The sequence below is a fragment of the Melanostigma gelatinosum genome (assembly GCF_949748355.1).
Source record: "Melanostigma gelatinosum genome assembly, chromosome: 8".
Taxonomy (NCBI): domain Eukaryota; kingdom Metazoa; phylum Chordata; class Actinopteri; order Perciformes; family Zoarcidae; genus Melanostigma; species Melanostigma gelatinosum.
In genome coordinates, this window is record NC_136641.1 from 15,446,645 (window position 1) to 15,465,941 (window position 19,297).

A 19,297-nucleotide genomic window follows, 5' to 3' on the forward strand; every position below is an offset into this window, starting at 1 on the left:
TAGGCTGGAGTAGTTTATTTACACATCATTACGACATTTTGGAGAAATTAAAACTCTGCTACCTTCTGTATAAAAAAACATTTTGTCTGAAAACAATTTCCCAGATAGTTTAGTTGTTCCGTTAACTTGCCTTTAACTACAGCTTGGAGACAGGTTCTTACTTTTCCAAGAAATAAATGAATAAATCAAAGGAATTAGGGAAGATTTGCCACATGAGGAGAGTCGCAGTGAGTCATGTCTGTTTCCTTTTCACTTGTGCTATATTGCCTTGAGGGAGGTCAAATGTATGCGTTTGCCACTATATTATTTGCTCCAAGGTTATCATATGTGTTTATTCATCTATCTGTAGAATGTATGCGTTTACAACTATATTCTTTTGGTTCTGAGTTTATATTATACGTTTGCTCGGGTATCGTTATAATCTTACATTCATACTGGCTCTGTAATCTTTATAATCTTACGTTTATACTCTTTTGTATCAAACTCAGTTCATGCCCCTGCATCGTCATATAGTCACAGACATAGGAATAGTCACAGGATTCATGTATTTCATGAGGCCTAGGCAGTCTTGTTGAGACCGGCAGCATGTCACCCCCGCGATGTCCCCAGGCAACAGGATGCCCTTTCTGTACGGGCCCCGGGACCAGACTGTCCGGAGCATCTTGGGTCTCTATGACCGTCGGATGGCTATGATGATGTAGCCAGAGGTTTGGCAGGAGCATTAATAAAGAAGAAGGAAGGGGGGGGGGGGGGGACTGAGACAAAGCAGGGGAAAGATTTAAAGCCACCATCCAAGCAGCACATGCCCATACATAGTAGATGCATAGATACTGGACATTGGACTGCATTCCTGTTGAGCGTTAGACGAGGAACAAGGACCAGTAGGATCCTCTGACAGGTGTCTCTTATGATATTTATTAATTCGTGAACCAACTGTATATCTCATCGGCCCAGCTGTCCCCCACGCCCCAGGGGAAACAGGATCCAAAAAACCGTTATGAATCCCTACTTTATTCATGATGAACGAAATGACTGTTTTAGAGGAACATTGAGAGCTGATGAGTAAGGGGGGGGAGTATAAAGGAAGTTACAATTATTGTTTTCAGTCAGTCCAGACAACTCGATTTGCTTGTATTCTGTGCCATACAAATAAATCTGCGTGAACTGAAGAAACTTCAATCTCTCTTGTGTTCTGTGGGAGTTCGTTACTGAGTTCCTAGTTAGTGAATCCTGTGGTAGATAGCAAATAAGTATTAAGATCGAGTCAGATAGCAAATAAGTATTCAGCCAGCTTTTATATATTGAGGTTAAATCATCTTCGAAGTCCAAGCCACCGATCATCGACATAGAAAAAACCACAACAGCCGCTTGACCTGAAGCTCACCTGACTCTACACCAACACCAGCAGCTAAAATATGGACCGATTGGGGCAACACGCATGATTTTACACGAACTCTTAAAACCCCAATTCCCATGCCTGACTGGAACAAACACCATAAACTCTACAGGGTTACATGGATGAGTACTTTTATATTTCTTGCAAAACTATCTTGGTATTCATCTCCTGATTATGCTTTAATGGTTGTACTTGGGGCTTGTGGACATGACATCCTGAGATAAAGTGAGCTATCATACAGCCAGAGTGTCGTGAGTGGAGCACATCAGCGCGCCGGGAGGACCGACTCCCAATCACCACCGCTGCTCTCTGGCTGACGTCAGCTGACTGCCTCGGCTCTCCGCTCCTCCGGACACAGCGCCGCGCAAAAATGCTGCTCTCTGTGCCGCCAAGGACAGGATTCAACCCGTACAACGGCTACACCGGCAAACACATCAAGAAGGTAAATAACAACACCGCATCACACTTCTACCCTCTCTATTCCCGTACACAGTGAGTGATTCCTCGATGCCGTGTTGCTCCGAGTCCTTCAGTTAAAAGCTGCTCGGCTGTTTAAGCTGCAGTGTCCTTGAAAGTGGATCACGGGCGACGTTTAAAACTCTCTTACTTTGCTGTTGCAACCTTTGCTGTCGGCTTTTTGATGTTGTTGCTGAATTGTTACAACCATTGTTACATTGTTAGCTGTAGATTACTACACCAGTTTGCTTTGGCTTTTTGTTTCCCCCTGATACGGTCGCTGTTCCCTTAGAGAGCAGCTTATGAATGCGCTGTAGATGTTCGTTAGGCTGCGAACAAGATCATAAAAGATCATTTTATTCGACTTTACTGTACATTCGTGGGGGTTTGTATCAACTGTGTAATGTTTCGGGGATGTTTTCATTGAATTAACCACAAGTTGGCAAAGTTGTTTTTCTCCTCTTTTACGCGTACCGATATGCCCCACCCCTTCAGTCCTACGAATGGTGACTGAGATGGTTTTTGCATGGCACTATGGAAAAGATGAAAGTTACAGCGCCCATGTAATATTACTAATGCAGATGGATGTGTTTGAATGGGATGTGCAGATCAGTTCTAGAGCAATGACAACAGAGCTGGAACAATATATCAGGTCTCGTTTTGATTAACTTGTCTTTTCATATGAATAATTCATGGGGTGACATTGTTCAACCTCCCTTTCTGTGCAGACTGTATCGATTGATTTCATTTTGTTCTGAGACATGGAAATTACAGGATTACACAGAACTGTTTTAAGCAACAGTGTAAAGTAGTTGGTCAGGTCTAGGATTTGTAGCATTTTGTGTGCTGATTCCTCATTTTTAAACTATTAGGATTTCTGCCAAAAATGTGTCCCAAGTGAAGTCGAAGCCTGACTCTCTGCATTTCTTGAGTAACGTTTGAACAAAGCTGAAACAGAATACCTCCCTCCTTCCCCGAGTTATTCCCTTCCCTGCCTTACGGCTGGCAGGAATTCAGATTGCTCATTTTAATGACCTGGAATTCCTGGAATCCTGGATTCAGACAATGTGCTAATTTCAGGTGGTGGGGGGGGGGGGTGGTGGGGTGCTGCAAACTCAACATTTTCCTTGAAAGAAGATATGTTTCTTTTTTTAGCACATTTGGCATTGTTAGAGCGTCAAAGGCACACAGAGGGATGACTTGTAAATCCAACGTCAAATGGTAACCCCTGTTCGATTAACAACGGGAAAAGGACGGAGAAAAGAAAAGGATTAAGAGATTTCGCCCCCCCCTTTCCTCTGCTTTCGATTAACTCCCCCTGTCTTTTTTTCTTCCTCCCCTGTGTGTTTCACATACCTTGATTCCTTGTCTGTCAGTGGTTCAGTTCACATGGAAAAGAGAGCCTGAACATTCTTCCTGCTCTCTTCAGGGTACATGATACCTGTTGAAAACAGACGATTTTAACCATCTGTCGACGTTTCTGGTGTTTTTTAATGAAACTGGACTGAGGCAGGAGAGCAGGGAGAAGTCTCACCTTTTAGCCACAAGACACCACGGATTTTCATCACTTTTCTTATTTGGTTCTTCCCACCGTGTTTTTCTTGCGGCTGCAAAAATATAATATGTAGAGATTTTGTCTGTTCCACTATGATCTTTTCCACGGTGCCTTTTAAAGTTTCTTTAGCCAAGCAGGTAGGACTCCACACTTCATTTGATTCTAGATTTGTAAACATACTTGTTGTATCACATCAATAATGAATAGAGGTTATGCCTTTGACAGTTCATTTGTGCATGATTGAAATGATACTGTATTGTAATGAAAAGTACCAATATATTGATAATTATAAGCAAAATGCATTTTATTTTGGAACTTATTCAAATAGTGAATATGTTTGAGACTTTTAATAAGGAGTAGAGTTATGTTTCTGTGGGCTTTGGAGGCAACTACATGCTTCTCTTGCGATACAGATGAATGACTTCACGAAATGTGAAGATTTGTTAGATTGTCCAACATTATCAGTTTCACAAAAGGTCTGTGTTGCCAGAATGATGTAGCAGAATGACCCACATCTCTGCTATTACTACAGAATTAAAGGCATACATCCAGCCTCACTTGGCACTCATTGTTCTCTCTCGGATGAGAAAGTCCTTAAGTCACCTGGACTCCCGACGGGCACCACCTCTGCTTCCTCTATCTGTAATTATCTCATCAGTCTTCAGCTGCTGCCTTGAGCACGCTGCTTTCTCTGCATCACCTTGTTGGCAATTCACTGTAGTTCTGCTTCTTGCAAAACTATAATAACAATACATTGAGGCAATTTGCCTTACTGCAACTATAACTGCATACTAATTGGGGTGCGAGGACTGTGTATATGTCCAGCTTCTCTGTCCAGGAAGTAGCAGTAGTATGAGTGTCTGTAAGCAACTGAGCATTGGCAGGCTAGGATTAAATTGTTATTATCTACTGGAAAAATAAATGCCTTCTGTTTTTGTATTACCCATTCATCATGTAAGTTGTAAATGGGTGTATGTTGTATGTACACAGGAGGATTTCCTTTATTTATCAGTTCCCACAGAGCTGTGATGCCCCAGGAATGTAGTTCAATTTAACAATGACCGCTTGGACTCTAATCTGCAACCAAAACTTGTCCCCCACAACCCCTGTCCACTTCAAGGAGAGAAACACAAACATGTGTGTATTTCAGAGGAATGTAAAGAATGCCCCAAAAATGACGCTGATGCAATAGGGAACAGTGTAACAAGATTATGTGGGCGGCTGTGGACTGAAGAGGAACAAGTAGGAAGGAAATCAGTAACATGTCAGGAGGTCAGGTTTGGGGCACAGCCTAACTGAGCACATTATGCAACCTGACAAGTAAAACAAACCCGAGAATTGTAATCCCACATCATGTTTCCAAGCTTCCTTTTCTTACTGTATGCGTGTTGTTCTGAATGCATATTTGTTTGGCGTTACCTTACGTTGGTGTCAAAACACCTGGTGCTAGTGCTGGAGCAGATGTGGAGTAGGTGTGGATCTGACTCACTGCCATCTTTTTCTCAGAAGGAGCCTAGTAGAGCAGTCTTAATGAGACACTATACCTTCTGACTTGAGAGCACATGAGAGGGATTAGTGTTTTCCGCTAACAAGCTCAGATCCTAATTAGACAGGCCCCACTAGCCCGGCTTGGAGCAGGACTCGGTCTCCTGTCAGATCCTATCTCCCCTGGCCTCTGCAGGTGCATCCCTCCTGATAGTCTGTGCGGGCCGCCTACAGTGAAGGCAAGGGAAAGCACAGGAAGAGGCTGTGATTTTGGAAAAACAAACAGTACTGTTGATGCTTAAGAAGAGAGGGAGATTAGAGAGGAGGACCGAGATGAATGGGCTCTGTGAGTCACTATGATTTTCTCAGCTTCACTAAAAAGACGGAATAAGTTCTGAGGGCTGATTCCTAGACCGTTTGGAAAACTTGAGGCAGATGGGTAGCGTGCATACAATAAAGCTTGCAAAGGAATCATTGGTGTTGCTATACTCATGTCAGTAGCGTATGAAAATATGTTGCTGTATTACGCAGGTTTACAACGTATACGTTGGAAGAGCTATTAGAGTACACATTGGTCCTGTATTGAGGGTTTGGCTAGAAATGGCTTTGTACTAACAAGGGTATATTACATTTATGTTTCACGCATACGTCATCATATATGCTTAGTCTAACCAGAACCATTTATTGCCACGGTATGTTGCACATACAAGGAATTTGACATGACGGGTGGTGCATAACATGAAACAATCAACAACAATCAACACAGTGCAACAAACAGCAAGCGTTAACATTTCATTTAATACAGCTTCATCCCGTTTTCCTGGTGCCGATGTTATTTCTGGCGTTGTTGTTGATCTTCTGTATTAACTGACGTGACGTGTGACCAATTAAAACGCGTTTAGTAAGAGTCCTGTAACAGATCCGCTGCAGAGAGATATGGAGGTCATAATTGGCTTGATTCGAGCAGTCTTTTGACAACTCTCGCTCTGTTAATAAGCTGGTGGTCCAGTGCTGACCTTGTGGTGTCCAACAAGCCATCCCATTGTTCCCTGGGGCCGAGCCTGCTGACCCTAACGAATCAAACAGTTCCTCCTCTGCTAGCAGTGGTAGCAACACCAAAGTCAGACTAAGCTGACACTATACTTCCATACCAATTTGATTTATTGCATGGCCCTGCTGGTATCGATAGATTTTTTCAAAATGCAATCATTGAAAACAGCTGTTGGATAATATAATGTTTATGAGCACATCTACATTTAAGGTCCCTTATCACTGCCTTATATGTGGGTAGATTTATGCTGACGAACATCGTGGCTCAGCCAATAACATGCTCATTGCATGCATGCATTGATGTGAGCGGAGTCTCTGCATACTGCTCCTTTCATGCTTACACATCCTTGAGCAGCGTACAGAGGCACTGAACGAGCAGCTCATGAAATACCAGATGGGACGTTTAGGTCCAAGTGCATAAATCACAGCATATTCAATTACATAGTTGATATATGCAGTCATCTGAGAAATTGTGGCAAAGATGTATGACCTTAAAAGCATCTTCCCTTAATTACCGGTAGTCAGTTTATCCAAATCTAAAAAAACTAAAAAACATTTGCCGCTATGCCATTCAGATAGTTAAGGCTTTGAGATGTTTGCCATCAGCCCAAGACAATACTGGTGAATGGAATTTGTTTTTTGCTGCTCAAAGCACCGAAAAAAATACATTTGAAAAGGCCAATATAAAAGTTTCTGTCCTAAAGAATGTTGTGGTAACCATACAACCACCATAGATCTCCCTGTGAACAGTTTTGATTGGAACTGTTTCAAACACTCCCAGTACAAACTGCAGCATAAAAGCCTCTCATGCAGCAGCTTGAAGCTCAGCCACTTAAATCTAACCAGATTTAATGTTATGCGCTTGGGTTGTACATTTAAATGGGCTCACTTGCCTTCACAAGATCACAAGATATGTAAGATCTCAACATTTACAGTTAAACCAACAGGTATACTGTGTTTTGTAGACAACTTGTAATAGATCTCCATGATACCAGTGTACCGTAGGCTTGTTCTTGCAAACCAAGATATATTGTCTGAAGTCCATGATGACATGAACAAACGGTGTATAGTTGTCTTAAGGAATTAATGAATAACAGCTAGTCTTTGAAGACAATACATTTTAGAACATTGACTATAGGGCCACCATTCATTTATCTCCTGTCCAAACAGGGTGTAGGGACTAAATTGTTGCTGGCTGCTTGTAGATGAGTGTGATTGATTTTAACAGTAAAGGTTTGAAGTATCTGTATAACCTTGTAGCTGGTGATTTCTTAGGATCCCCATCTCTGCTAAACCAGGGCACACTCAGAGCCTGTAGTACATTGTCTACACATCCCACCCTCTCTGTATGAATTACCTTTTAATGAATATGTGCATTTTTTTGCACATTCTGCAGTAGACTACATTTTGTATTTCTCATATTTCTCGTTGGATGTATGAATAACATAACAGTCATGTATTATTTCACTTACTTGTTCTGTGCATATAAAAAATGTTGGTGTATTTTCCTTCATATCCATCTTTTGTATTTTCCATCTCAGTCAGCCATTGTTTCTCAAGTTGTGACTAATTGTGTCTTTTAATTGACTTTCTCATCAAACGCCCGTAGTTTGAGCAAAGTCCCTTGATCGACCACGAACAAAAGCACAAATCGAACCATTCTCTTTTTTTGTGGAGCAGACGTATGCGTCCCCCTCCAACCATCAGATGGCTCCTCCAAGCCCCAACAACATCAACAATAGCAACACCACCACCACCTCCATCAGCAATGGCAGCAGCAGCAGCAGTGGAGGAGAGCAGCTGAGCAAAACCAACTTGTACATCCGTGGCCTCCACCCAGGAACCACAGACCAGGATCTGGTCAAACTCTGTCAGCCGTAAGTTACCCAAAGACCCATTGCTCCAACTTCAACATATATACTCAATACATCTCTCTTTGGCTGCTCACTGTGCAAATGAACCAGGTTGCAGTTGCAGAGTAGATTTAGAGAGAACAGAGTGTTGGGTTCATGGATAGACAGGCGATGACTGGCTGTCTGAATTCATCAAGGATTGCAAGACTACGTATACTTGCATGACTTCCTTACACTTGAAATGGACATTAATGCTAAAGCACACCTTAGCAGGTGTTTCTGGAGCAGAGAAGAGGGCCACATTTTCATCCACATGTTTTTTAAGGCCCATCATTTCATTTAGTGGCCCTGTGGAAAAACAAACTCTAATTTTGGCAGCAAACTAAGACCTTTCACTTTGGCACAGCTAAGCACAGACTTTCCAACGACTAGGTACAGAATGTTTAGTGTCCCTCTCTCACGCTAATTCTGTCTGTGTGTCTCCTCTTGCTTCTTCTTCGACTTTTGACCGACATGAGTTATTGCTCCTCTGTGCCTTTGTCTTGTAGATTATCATCAAACATGTGATGACAATGCTATCCTTATTCAAAGTCATATTCTGCACTATAAATAATACATCCATGTTGCTCATCAGTGTGAGTGTTTGAAAACTCTGTTGTGAGCAGCATGCAGTCCGACATCAAACAACAGCATCATCGAATCCATCTGATATGTTTGTTAGGCCTGCAGTAGAAGACATCAAAACGAGTAGGGCTGAGATGAATGGGCTGCCTTCACTTAATTGAATTGTGGAGCCTGGTGATGAGGACCAGAAGAGAGGAGTGAGAGAAAAGGAGGGAAAACGAGAGCAATTGAATGAGGGAGAGAGGGAGGGAGGGGCCTGCTTTTTTACAGCTGTCTGGAAGATATGGCTCACATGAGGCTGCCCAACCCTACAGGAAACGGCGAGCCCAGGGGAAAGGGAAAGACAAACAAGGGCAATGGCATGAAAGAGGGGGGGGGATCAGGGGGGTGAATGGAGTTCAGGGTGTGTGTGTGTGTGTGTGTTAGGTGGTGTTCTGTGGGGGTAGTTCTCATATTTCTGCTTTCACAGAGCAGATAAAATCACTGCATGAAATTTGCCTTTTAGCAGAACACATTAAGGCCAGTGTAATTCTCAGTTAAAGTGGACTGAGGGAAGATACTGTATCCGATGATAGTTAATAGGGGACATGCTTGTAGAGGACTATGTAAAACAGTAGGAAGAGAAGTCAGGTTGACTGAACTCAAGTTTGAACTGCAAATGTGTGCATAGTATCAGGACACCACACTCCCAAAGCTCCCCTCCCCCACAGTTGTTGTATGCACGCTCTGAAGTGTACTGTGTAGGGAGCGAGTGATGAGAGGACGGGATGGGGGTTGGTTCTCCATCTCCTGCCTCTGCAGTTGTCTCTCCGGGTGCTTCGTTGCTGCTCTGGTTCTCGCCCTGGTCCGTTTCTGGTGGTTGACCATGGATGGACATCAGGCTGGGCTATGCTGTGCTCTCTCACACACGGCTGAGTCTCCAGCCCCTCTTTTCGCTCTGCCTCACGTAGTCCAAGACCTCTGAGGCGCAAATAAGTAAACGGGTATCTCAAGTGTGTAAGCAGGGGAGTGCAGCAAGTAGAACTCACAGCTTAAATGTTCGTCATAATGTTGGTCATAGACTGGTGGGACTGCTGTATGCCCACAGTAATAATGCACATGGAAATATAGGAGGAAAGTGTTTTTATCTAGTAGCATCTGATGGCATCTTATTGCTTACAATCAGAAATGCGCTGTATTACAATTGGATAGACATAACTCAAGTAAAATCTGTGTATTCAATACAACATGTGTCAATAACTTATAATTGGTGTAAATTCTCATGAAAACGTAATCATTTTCACTGGTGACCTATGGCCACTTTGGTAGAACAGTAAAGATATGAAGATTGTTATATAAGTAACTCTTCTAGCCTGTGTGAAATGTGGCAGTGGTGCAGTGTAACGCTGCCGAGAGAGAAGCTGGTTAGCAGAGAGTATGGCTGGGAGCCAGCATTGGAAAGGACAGCCAAGGAGAGGCATATCAGATTACACTGCATGCACATGCCTGGAGAGATGGGAACCGATTGACACTCTGCCGCACACCAGCATTTGCCTGCGCCTGCATATGCAAATGCAGTGTCTGTAGCAGGCCAGCTGGATAGATTTTCTATTGATAGTACATTGTGAATTCATCTGTAAATGTAGCAGAGACATTAATGTTTACCATATTGTCACTTCACGTTGGATTCCCCTTGAGTTACGATCCCTATTGACATCTGTGTAAAAGCAGGAATGGGTAAGATATGGGAAATCTATAGTTCTTTCCACTATGCACAAACCCACTGGACATGGTGCTTATAATTAGGGGCCAGCCAGCAGTTTGGTGACCGGTTGTATTATTATTATTATTTCTAGGAAATCTGCCTTGCATGAAACCATGAATGAAAATAAACCAAACTTTGCACATAGGTAACATCCTCAACTGGCTTTGTGGGCTATTGTCCTGATAGTGGGGCGACAGCTAAAGTTTAAAACATTACAAATTCATAACATACACATGCTAGCACTTTGCGACTTTCACCAAAACGTAGGCCCAAGTGAGCAGAAATGCCCAGATGCTTCCAGCATGACATGAATTACGAAGTCCATCAATGTTTTTCTCACAAACTGTTAAACGAATGTAACCTATCTCCTCCCAAACTTGCCAGCCTGCGTCTTCACACTTGAATCAATCAATTAAACATCAAAATCTTTAAGTGTAAATGGTAATGTACGTAGCTACTGCGAATTTGACAATTCTCCAATGTTCATGAAAATAATTTACAAAATATTGATGTCACGGCAGATGTAGATGTAAGTCTCACAATTTCATCTCAAAAACTGCATTTTGTTTTTACAGTATTTAGAATTTGATCCTGGTGTAAACCACTGCAGTCAATGGAAATCGAGCAGCTTTCAACATCAGTTAAGGAGCAATCAATCTTTGTCATAACAGAGTACAGCCACCTCTATGGATGAAATATGCAAATTCTCAGAATTCTGTCTTGATCATTTTGGGCACTCGTTTGAAATATGCAACCTTTTCGCGAGTTCCTAAATCAGAGTGTAAAGTAGATATTTGAGACCTGGTTTCGGCAAAATGAACGTACTAATGCCTCCTCAAGTATTGTGACAAAAAAACATGTGACTTAAAGGTTTTATGATAATGTCCCGTCCTGTATTTCTCATTTGTCTTCCTCCTTTTAGTTTTTCAACTTCCTCCTTTCTTAGTGCTGTGCAGCAGCTCTAATTTAATTTATGCCTCCCCCCTCTCTAAAGATTTCCCTACACACCATTTATTATCAGATGGCATAATTGTATTCAGTGTCATTGCAGTGAATGTATCAGGTGAATTATAATTCAGTCATCATGGAGCACAATCCACAAGGGTGTGTTAAGCTTAGAGAGAAACCACATTGCTTCAGCAATGTCACAATGCTAATGTCGAATGTAAACAAGTCATTACAAACACATGACAAAGTGCAGGAAAGGATGATCCTCCAGTGTAAACCGCACTGTTTTTCAGGTACGGGAAAATTGTATCCACCAAGGCCATCCTGGACAAGACCACCAACAAGTGCAAAGGTAAATGGATAAGAATCACAGGTTGTGTAACCTTTTTTTAATGACAGCTGTCTGGGAAACAAGTGTCACATTTTGTTTGACTGTAAGAATGTTTATAAGTAACTTGGAAAACTGCTTGCCAAAGTATGATTTAAATTGTTCATCCACGTTTTAATACATTTGTTTACTGTGTATTAAGCGACACACTTTACCTACCTAATAGGTAGGTATTGTGTGATATTATATATTGGCAGTGTCGTATAACTCTACATCTGTCCTTCATGGAAAAGCACAGTCCAAACCCAACTGGCTGTCTCTTCACATTCAAACACTGCTACTACTATGAGAGCTTCATGAGATCAAATGACATGCCTGTGTCCATATCTCATTGTCATAACGTGTCGCCTGTACGTCATGTTGGATGTCTCCGTCCCTGCAGGCTATGGCTTTGTTGACTTTGACAGTCCGTCCTCAGCTCAGAGGGCAGTGACAGCGCTGAAGGCGGGTGGAGTGCAGGCTCAGATGGCCAAGGTAAGAACCACTTAAGATCGATATTCACTGCTTTTCTTTCTTATGACTTGGTGTCAGATGTCGTCAAATTGTTTATCAGAGTTAAATTCTCAGCTCATGGGAAAAAAAACGTGAGACATTTTAACAGTGACTCAGCAAAAAGTTGAATGATGAATTATTAATTACAAATTAAATGTTGAATTATTAACCTTGCAGCAGAAAGGCTGGTCCTATGCCTTATCTGCTTCTTAGAGATTTCTTTTTTAAAGCTGCGGCAAGCTTTTTCTCTGTCCTGCTTTCTCCCCAGGATTTTTAGTCCCCATGTTTTCATGTTGTTATATGAGCCATGGTTGAGGAATATAAGCCAATTAAGCCTCAGCTTGTGTGTGCGTACATATTAGCATCAGGCAGTGCTCTGGGTGTATGCTTAAATCAGTGTATTTATGGGTATTAATGCACTGTAGAATATGTGTGTGCACAAACAAGAGTGCAGAGAAACATGCATGTACATGTGTGTACATGTGTGCATGATGTGTGTGTGTGTGCTTCATAGTGGTGCCGGTGTTGAGGGAGTGTGTCCCAGGGCCTTCTCCCTGAGCTCCCCGTACAAAGGCCCTGTCTGTTCTCCCTGGTGGCATCTGACTCAGTGTCTGAGCAGCTCCCCAGTCAGCGGGGCCCTGTGCCCAGCCACCCGCCCTGTCAACACACGCACACACACACACTATCACACATGCACTTCACCAGCCTTGCCCCTACCAGGTTATGACACACTCACAAGCCACGCACACCACCAACACCAAGCTGATCTCTCGTGAACTGGATCAGTAACACTCATACAGCTCCTTGCTCACAGAATAACTTGATTTCACTTCGGGTTTACGTCTTTGTGTTTGCACCAGATTTCTCTCTGACTCATTCCGACTCATTGGCGGTTTAAATCCGCAGCAGGTCCCCTCTGCTCGCTCTCATGGGTCCGAGCTTCATCTCTAGTTCGCACTGCTGTGGAGGAGGAAGAGGAGAAGGGAGGTGAAGGAGAAATCACCTTCACCACAGGTCACAGCGATTGCACATGCATTATTCATGGTCTGGAAATTAATTCACACTGCATTTACAGGTTTTTAATCGCAGCTCCACTCTGAGATAATGAATATGCATAATGGTTAGAGGGTGATACAGATCGGTTATCTTACAAGATGCTGTTGGTCTAATTCAATTTGTTTGACGGGAGGCCAACAAAAAGAATATAAGACGCCTACAAAATAGTTGACAATAGTTGATAAACTGTGGCACTTTAAGAGTTTCTTTCAGGTTGGTTACTAATAATTGCTAAAAACTGCATAATTTGTCTGATTTATGCAAGCCAGCAGAGCCGGCCTCTGCACCTGCATTCAAGGTCGGGATTACCACATGAATATTACTGCTTGAATGCAAGCGACATGTTATTACAATGACCTAGGAAAAAGGATGATAATGTTTGGGGACAATGATAGCACAATGCTTTAGATGCTCTTCAGATCATTTTCAAAGGTCTTTGTCCAAATTGTCTCTGCCGTGATTCTGTACAGAGCTGGAGCACATAATCAGTTCAGATCATCCATGAATGGAGAGCCATTTAAAATGTAATTAGGCTTTGATATCCCCTTACCTGGATCCTGCGCTTTCGTTCTCCTAAGAGGCTCGTCTCACACAATGGGCCTGTCTTCTACCCTTCTGGTAATATCGTCTGGGCGATGGAGTATGAGAGAGGAGCGTGAAGAGAGAAAGGAACGAGTTGGATGAATAAAAGTGGAAGAGACAGAAATAGGGAGTCAGAATGAGAGAGAAATTCAGTTGAAGTCCAGCCAGAATACTATCTCATCATCTCTGAATATCTCTTTTCTCCTTTGCCCTCATCCGCGTAGCTCACGGCAAAATGAAATCCACCCTTTACTTCAAACCCGATTCCCTCTCTGTCAGACTGTTTTTTTAACTGTGTAATGTCCTGCAACTGCCACCCTTCCAAATATCAGGCACCTTCAACACCCTGTATGATCCTCTCATACTTTTGCTGGCAGCTTTTGAGTGTCTCCGGAGGGCTCCCGACATCATAAGGCAGTTTTTCGTAAAGACGACGAAGAGCTTCGTCTGCCCCACATACTCGTTCATTAATCCTCTCGTGGCTTCTCACCTTTCAGCAACAGGAGCAGGACCCCACCAACTTATACATCTCCAATCTGCCGATGTCCATGGATGAGCAGGAGCTGGAGAACATGCTGAAGCCCTTCAGCCAGGCCATTTCCACTCGCATCCTCCGTGACGCCAACGGAACCAGCCGAGGCGTGGGCTTTGCCAGGTATGAGCTTTGATTATTTAGTTACTCGTATTAGGACAACGGGGCGAAAAGTGATTCGTGATGGCCTCATGTGCTTTACAGAAAATATCCAGTTGCACAAATGTCAGTATTAATCTTGGTGAGAGAGCCCTCTGGTGGCCAGCGCAGGTAGAACATCCTCACCTGTAAATATGAGCACACAGCATGATACCTTGTGACCTGCTGCAGTGATTGTTTTTAATAAACGTTCAGTGTGACATTTTCCTCTAGGATGGAGTCAACCGAGAAATGTGAAGCCATCATCCAACATTTTAATGGGAAATATATCAAGACTCCACCTGGGGTTCCAGGTGAGGTGTTTGAGATGGCATCTTGTTTGATTATCTGTTGAGGAAAAGAACATTTTAAATGTTTAATACTGACTATATATCTTCATATAAAGTAATATTTTCTTACTGGTCCAGTGCCACCAGAGCCCCTGTTGTGTAAATTTGCTGATGGAGGCCAGAAAAAGCGTCAGAGCCAAGGAAAATATCTGCAGAACGGCCGGCCCTGGACGAGAGATGGGGAGAGTGTGAGTTTATTTGTGTCCGATTGACTTCTTTGAACATGCTTTATTACGCAACAGTGCTTGTGATCAGCCTCCTCTTGACACAGTCCTTTGTCTCTTTTCTCCAGGGAGGAATGACCCTTACCTATGACCCCACCACAGCCTTACAGAATGGGTCAGTACTACCACTCTGACAAATCCCTTGTGCAGCCAGAGGGAGTGTGATCATGTTGTGGTCTGGTGACTGATAGCTTTGTGTCTCTTTCTGTAGGTTCTACTCCTCTCCATACAGCATTGGCCCAAACCGGATGATGGGGCCGACCTCCCTCTCCCCGTACATGCATTCCCCTATGTCCACCTACCAGGTAGTTCAGACCCTCAAAGCTCAGGTGTTATGTAGTTAAGACGCTAAACTGTGACAGACTGGAGTTTAATCAAGCCCAGGCCTGCTGTCGCACACCCATCATTTGTGAAACATTAGTTGCCAAATGTTTTCAATCTAAAAATAAAACAGCTAAACTTACGGTATGTCTCATCTATTCATGGTATGGTATGTTATGAAATATGTCTGTCTTTCTTGATCATGCAGGTACACAACCCATCCTGGTTACATCATCAGTCATACATCATGCCGCCCACGGTGAGTAACTTCAACCTTAAAGCAGTTGGCTCTCCTTCCTGTTGTTGCAGGAGATGCCTTTCTCTCTCTATTCTGACTAACAGTCTCTTTGTTTTAATGGCCACTGCTTTATGTTTCTTTTTTATTATTATTATTATTATTTTTAAATAGGGAGCAGTCCTGACGCCAGGAATGGACCACACCATGTCCATCCAGCCGACCTCCATGATGGGGCCCCTGACGCAGCAGCTCAGCCACCTCTCCATGGGCAGCAGTGGCACAGTCAGTAGAAAGCGGAACATTTAGCATTCAGCTGTGATTGATGTCGAGCAGTTCATTCGACCAGTCTATGATTGGGTCATGCAAGAAGATACGAAGGGAGAGAGAGTTTATTCACTGCTTTTAAGGATGTGCCGAATCCTTTTTGTGGAGATAACTAGACTTTTATTTGGGCAAGTTGGGTAAATCAACAGAGTGAGAAGAACCGAATGAGATGTTCTTCTTCAGCTGCTGGTCCCCTTTGGAATTTAGGCTGCTAAAGACATATAAGTGTAATTTCTCATATACATATTGTCTAGTGCAGCTTCATGTAACAGTGTTATTGTTGTTATAGCTGTCATGTCTAAATGAAATCTCCACTCTCCTGCAGTACATGCCTGCAAACACATCTATGCAGGGGACCTACATCCCCCAGTACACCCAAGTGCCTGCCACCAACATGTCAGTTGAGGTAAAGACCTCTGTTTTCTCTCACTAGAGCAGTATAAATCAATGTTATGTGAAGCAGTCACTCATGGATTCAATCGTTGCCGCCTCCCTCGCAGGAAAGTGCCGTCCAACCACCTGTTGCCATAGAGACACCCACAGAACACACGACCTACACCTACCAGCATAACAAGTGAAGAGGTGGGTTGTGGTTATTGTTTTGTGTCTCTTAACATGCATACATCTGCTACTACGAACACATCATCCTCCTCCTCATACATCACCTTACTGCAGAAGGAGGTGACTGAGGTGCAGGAGCAGCTCTTGTTTCTAATTGGCTGGTCTTGTCGCCTTGTGTCAGATCTTCCTCTGGAGCCGGAGTGACTCTCAAAGCGCTGGAACTCGGCACGGTCGACTGTGCTCGTAAAGGCACCGGACACTCGGGAGGAAAGCGGACTGTTACACAGAAAGGACAAAAAAAAGAAGAAAAAAAAAAGATATTTTCTACAAACTCATGTTTTACAATAAACTCTTTTACTCCAACAACCAAGGCTGGAGGATGGCAGGCAAATGGAAAAATGGAAGAACAGAACGAGGAGCATCTATTTTGATAGATATACTTGAACAGTCAAGTCACACACAGACACACACTACATATGTTGACATTTTTTTTCTTTTCTAATACTGTTCCGGGGAGCTACAATGAAACCATGAAAAAATACTTCAACACCATGTTTCATTTTGAGTCATGTTTTTTTCCTCCTTTTTGTAAGAGACACTGATTTTGTTTCACTTTTTTTGTCTGATACTTTCAGGCTTTGAAAACCTGCCTTTTTGTACATAGTTTTTTGTTTTTGCGTGTTTCTAGCTTCATGTGTCCTAGTTTGATTGATTGGTGCAAATATTTAAGTACAGGACTCGAAAGGCTCAAAGAAAAACAGACAGACAGATCGGGGGCAGCAAGTTTATCAGGTATGAAACCTACCTGAAGCGGCAATGCTTCTTTTTTGGCACTTGACTCTCAAATAATTTATAGTTCCAAACAATCTCGACAAAGCTTGAGACAATCAGAGGATAACAAAGAAGAGAAAATGGAGAGATGGTTGAAGAGAAGACTTAAGAGCTGAATAGATTTAAAGCATTCCAGAGATTATTATCAGAAAGTTCTAAATATTTGTTCACGTTGCTCCACTTGATGAAATCCGAAGTTGCTTGACAGGGATCACATCTCACACAGAGCTGCCTGTAAATAAGAGATTTAAATGTATTTAGGCTTTCCTTTGATTTCCTTTTATCAGTGGAGTAATGCTTCAGTTATTTTAATGACACTATTTTACCAAATTGTCTGAAAATAGCAATGTATGTATTGTTGTGTTTTTTTGGTTTTCCCTCATGAGCTTTTTCATAACAGGGGAAGCTGAATCTCCACTGCATCCCAAAATACATTTCTGAAGCAAGAATTAGATGTTGTTGTTCGAGTATGAAGTTGTTATTACATAGACATTGAGATCAACTGGTAAAGCTCGGCTCTGTCCTGTTATATCTTCAGAAAACACTATCAAGGTTTATTATGGCCAGTACACAGATGCTTTAATACTGACCGTTTCTGTGTTTGCATCCACTTCTGTATTTCTGTTTTTCACCCTAATGTTGTTGTTTTTTTACATTTCTTATTTAAAGGTTGTATTAAGTTGTTTGTTTTTGTTAATTCAGTTTTAATACTTTTTAAGATTGATCCTATTTTTCAAGATGTTTTGTTTTTATTTTTGATAGTGTGTTGTGTGCCTCAAATAGTGGGAAATAGATGTTTGCAACTGTTTTTGAAGTAGTGATTTGTTTGTATGTTTGCTTAGTTCTCTAGTTCTGGTTTCAGTGTTGATGTCAAAGCGGCTTTAATGTTTGTTTGTTTTGTGCTTTTTCTTTGACAGACATTTCAGTTCTGTCTGTGTCACAAATGATCATGGATTCATTATTACAGAGTTGTGCCCCAAGCAGTTGGGAACAACGTAAGATAAAGTATATGTGCAAACCTTGACTTACCTCATCCTGCCAGAGAAATGTAGATTCAGTTTGTGTACAAGGTTCACAGGCAATAACCAACTTCAGCAGGTCCCATGGCCGTTCACAGCTGGTACTGTGTCCACATCCTTTAACTCTTCCGTCCAATGCTCGGAAAACCCGCCCAAGGTCCGACGATCTATGCAATTAATTTATTATCCTGATAAATGCAATACCACAGATATCAAAGAGACACCTCACAACATTACTTAACATTCTGGCTTCATCTTTCATGATACATAATACGTTGAGATATATATTTTTTTCTCTGACTGAGATTCATCTATGGTTCATTGATTGTTTGTAAAATTGCTGCATTAAAAGGGAACTATTTCATACCAAAATGTAGTTGTTAATATGACTGTAAAAATTTGGCAGGTGTGCTTTAATTGAACGAAGGCAGGTATGGCCACTCGACTACCCAGCTGTTATTTTACATGGACACTGTAGGTTTGTACTAGATGTAATTCACCATTCCATCCAGTTCCAGTTGTTCTGTTTGTTGCTTTCTTGGTGAGTAATTCACACGGTTTTTTTTCCAGGACCAAATTAAACTTCACAGAAATGCCTTAGATTTCACTGAGGGATAGTGAAGTGCTACTCCGATTTGTTTGGCTTGTTTTTTGTTTTGTTCGTGCACTGCTAATGTTGAAGATTTTATTGTCATCTCAAACTACTCTGAACATAGATCTATCAAGCAAAGACATCTCTATAGGACTATCTTGTGTTCCATTGTTTCTGTTCAAAACATTGAAGAAAAGGTGAATGGTGGCTTATTGAGTGGAACAAACTATTGCTGCTAATGTTGGATTGAGTATTTAGAAATCTTGAAGCTGAAGGTCATTGAATATATCAAGTCACTTCTTAACTCATGTTCAGAGACGTCTGTGCAGTCTGTTGGTTTTGTTCAGTAAATGTCCGTCTGTGCCATGTGTCTTTGTCAATTTCATAAGAAAAACCCTACAGCTATTAAAGGTTTAACTTGGTTTGATTTGGAACTTGTCATCTTTTAAATACATTGTTTCACTGTGGTGGGTTTGCTTTTTGTTACACAAGGGACCATCTGCAGGTTTATACTTTGTGAAACAGATAATGCACTTCA

General features: G+C 42.1%; 1 protein-coding gene across 1 annotated transcript; it reads left to right on the top strand.

Annotated features, from left to right (window-relative positions):
• Nucleotides 1–1,709: 1,709 nt before the first annotated feature.
• Nucleotides 1,710–19,181, top strand: LOC306781346 (RNA-binding motif, single-stranded-interacting protein 2-like). Its single transcript, XM_079274167.1, has 14 exons — nt 1,710–1,838; nt 7,623–7,819; nt 11,405–11,463; nt 11,882–11,973; nt 14,127–14,284; nt 14,534–14,613; nt 14,728–14,837; nt 14,942–14,988; nt 15,085–15,178; nt 15,403–15,453; nt 15,604–15,714; nt 16,082–16,162; nt 16,257–16,338; nt 16,499–19,181. The coding sequence occupies exons 1-13, from the start codon at nt 1,767–1,769 to the stop codon at nt 16,332–16,334; spliced, it is 1,230 nt and encodes a 409-aa protein (XP_079130293.1). The 5' UTR covers nt 1,710–1,766; the 3' UTR covers nt 16,335–16,338; nt 16,499–19,181.
• The last annotated feature ends 116 nt before the right edge of the window (nt 19,182–19,297 follow it).

Excerpts from the sequence above, each read along its gene's own strand:
- LOC306781346 (XM_079274167.1), top strand. The coding sequence starts at position 1,767 with ATGCTGCTCTCTGTGCCGCCAAGGACAGGATTCAACCCGTACAACGGC. Across the intron at positions 11,974-14,126 it reads TGCAGGCTCAGATGGCCAAG|CAACAGGAGCAGGACCCCAC; the intron begins GTAAGAACCACT and ends CTCACCTTTCAG. Across the intron at positions 15,179-15,402 it reads CCCCTATGTCCACCTACCAG|GTACACAACCCATCCTGGTT; the intron begins GTAGTTCAGACC and ends TTGATCATGCAG.